At 65.4% G+C, this 2,960-nt stretch overlaps 1 protein-coding gene across 1 annotated transcript in view; it reads right to left on the bottom strand.

Moving 5' to 3' along the window:
* EMIHUDRAFT_453298 (hypothetical protein) overlaps positions 1-2,960 on the bottom strand; it is a 5,900-nt gene that overhangs the window by 1,116 nt on the left and 1,824 nt on the right. The window contains exons 4-9 of the mRNA XM_005760126.1: positions 2,645-2,714; positions 2,496-2,560; positions 2,237-2,329; positions 1,787-2,133; positions 202-252; positions 94-137 (exon numbers count right to left, since the gene is read on the bottom strand). Coding sequence (XP_005760183.1) covers positions 94-137; positions 202-252; positions 1,787-2,133; positions 2,237-2,329; positions 2,496-2,560; positions 2,645-2,714 — 670 coding nt within the window. The remainder of the gene's footprint in view (positions 1-93; positions 138-201; positions 253-1,786; positions 2,134-2,236; positions 2,330-2,495; positions 2,561-2,644; positions 2,715-2,960) is intronic.

Raw genomic sequence — 2,960 nt, 5'->3', positions numbered from 1 at the left:
CCCCCCCCCACCCCCCCCCACCCCCCCACACACCCACACACCCACCCAGCCACCCACCCACCCCACACCCACACCAAGGCGCGCGATGCACACGCCTGCATCTGCGACCACTCTGCGGCACTCGTTGGCACAGACGCCTACAAAAAAGAAACACGCCGCTCAAGAAAAAGAAACACGCCCTGCACTCGCCGACACAGACGCCTTGAGCCGCTTCGGCGCCCGCTCGCCGCCGCCACCGCCGCTGCCCACGGCCTGCGCCACGCCGAACACGGCGGGGAAGTGTCTCGGAAGTGTCTCGGAAGTGTCTCGGAAGTGTCTCGGAAGTGTCTCGGAAGCGTCTCGGAGGTGTCTCGCCTGCGCCACGCCGAACGCGGCGATGAAGCCGCCGATGGACTGCACGCGGCTCGGCTCGCCTGTTCACAGCTGCAAGTGTGAAGAGACGCCGCTCACACGCCGACAGGCAAGTGTCTCGGCTCGCCAAGCCAGGCGGCGTCTGGGACGGTCCCGTCCTTGACCTGCTGTAGCGCCTGAGTACTCACAGCTCACTCACTCAACGAAGGAACGAACTCACGGTCCCGCCCCTTGACCGGCTGTATAGCGCCGACGAGGCGCCCTCCGAGAAGGCGGCCTGCGGAGGCACAGCCGACGTGAAGCCGACGTGAAGCCGACGTGAAGCCGAGGTGAAGCCGACGTGAAGCCGAGGTGAAGCCGACGTGAAGCCGAGGTGAAGCCGAGGTGCGTCCGAGGTGCGTCCGAGGTGCGTCCGAGGTGCGTCCGAGGGAGGGAGGGGGGGGGGGGGGGGTGCAGCCTGCTCGATGACTCGAAAGTGCGCCTCCGAGGCGGGGTTTGGCACGGCGGCAACGAGCTGGGCGCCGCCCTCGGGGAGGGTGAGGTGCTGCACGAGCCGGCGCGTGGCTTCGAGCTGCGGCGCGCTGAACGCGCCCGGCTCGAGCGTGGGCGGCAGCTCCGGCTTGCGGACGGCGTTCGCAAAGGGGAGGTAGACCTAAGGTAAGGTAAGGTAAGGTAGACTTCTCCAGATACATGAGGTGGTGGGGCAAGGGGGGGCAACCCTCGCGACTCCACGTCTAGACGATAGGAGCCCCACGGCATTCAAAGTGCAAGGCCCAGTGCGCGTGGGTGAGCGGCGTGTGTGTGTGTGTGGAGGTAGACCTGCATGGCGAGTGCGCCAGCCTCGGGGCGGGAAGGCGGTCTTGTGCGGTGTCTTCAGAGCGCTGCGTGTGAGCACGAGGGGGGCGAATGCAGCGAAGACTGTCTCTCCCTTCTCGACTGTCTGTGCTTGTGCGTCTTGGGTCCGGGGTTGTGTTTTTTGTGTGAATACGGCGGAGTACCGTCTGGTGCAGCCGGACGCTGAGTTCGTGTATACGCGTCCTCTCGAGCGCTGGTTGGAGTGCGAGAGTGCGTCTTCCGCTTCGAGGGACGAGATATGGGGGAGATACGGGGGAGATATGCGGAGATCTTCCGCTTCTAGGCGCCCGCACTGCCAGATATGGGCGAGATACGGGGGAGATATGCGGAGATCTTCCGCTTCTAGGCGCCCGCACTGCCAGATATGGGGGAGATACGGGGGAGATATGGGGAGATCTTCCGCTTCTAGGGGCGGCAGACGAGGTGGAAGCCGCACTGCAAGGTATGGGGGAGATACGGGGGAGATATGGGGAGATCTTCCGCTTCTAGGGGCGGCAGACGAGGTGGAAGCCGCACTGCAAGGTATGGGGGAGATACGGGGGAGATATGGGGAGATCTTCCGCTTCTAGGGGCGGCAGACGAGGTGGAAGCCGCACGGAAGTTTCGTCACCGCCGGGTCTCTCGGGTCCGGCTCGCGCCTCTGCGGCAGCAGCGCGACCAGCTGCGCCGCGCCCTGCCGCCGGAAGCGCGCGAGGGCGATCCTCCCCTTGGCCGCCATCGACTCGACCAGCGCCCGCGCAGCGACCGTCGAGCCGGCGGCCGTCTCGGAAGGCTCGAGGAAGGTCGCGGGCTTGACGTTGAGGTGTGGCTTGAGCGCCTCAGTGGGCCGGAAGCCGAGCAGGATGAGCGGCGGCTCGTCCTTGCCGTAGAGCGACTCGGCCACCTTCCCCGAGGCGACCTCGAAGGGCTCGAAGACCTGCTGCGAGCCTGCAGGAGGGGGAGACGGCACGGCTGACAAAGGAGCTTCTGTGGCTGGCTCCCAGCGAAGACCTGCTGCGAGCCTGCAGGAGGGGGAGACGGCACGGCTGACAAAGGAGCTTCTGTGGCAGCCTCCCAGCGAAGACCTGCTGCGAGCCTCCAAAGTCGAGAGCCTTCATCAGCTCGTCGCGGCCGACGCTCGTGCCTAATACCGCACCACCCACGGGACTGAACCCACGCTGGGTTCGATACTCTGGAGGTAGGGTAGGCCGACGCTCGTGCCTAGTACCGCACCACCCACGGGACTGAACCCACGCTGGGTTCGATACTCTGGAGGTAGGGTAGGCCGACGCTCGTGCCTAGAACCGCACCACCCACGGGACTGAACCCACGCTGGGTTCGATACTCTGGAGGTAGGGTAGGCCGACGCTCGTGCCTAATACCGCACCACCCACGGGACTGAACCCACGCTGGGTTCAATACTCTGGAGGTAGGGTAGGCCGACGCTCGTGCCTAATACCGCACCACCCACGGGACTGAACCCACGCTGGGTTCGATACTCTGGACGTAGGGTAGGCCGACGCTCGTGCCTAATACCGCACCACCCACGGGACTGAACCCACGCTGGGTTCGATACTCTGGAGGTAGGGTAGGCCGACGCTCGTGCCTAATACCGCACCACCCACGGGACTGAACCCACGCTGGGTTCGATACTCTGGACGTAGGGTAGGCCGACGCTCGTGCCTAATACCGCACCACCCACGGGACTGAACCCACGCTGGGTTCGATACTCTGGAGGTAGGGTAGACCGACGCTCCGTGCTCCCGAGTGCTTCA

Source organism: Emiliania huxleyi (genome assembly GCF_000372725.1).
Source record: "Emiliania huxleyi CCMP1516 unplaced genomic scaffold EMIHUscaffold_78, whole genome shotgun sequence".
Taxonomy (NCBI): domain Eukaryota; phylum Haptophyta; order Isochrysidales; family Noelaerhabdaceae; genus Emiliania; species Emiliania huxleyi.
Note: the sequence above shows the minus strand (reverse complement) of the source record. Positions and strands in the feature narration are given on the sequence as shown.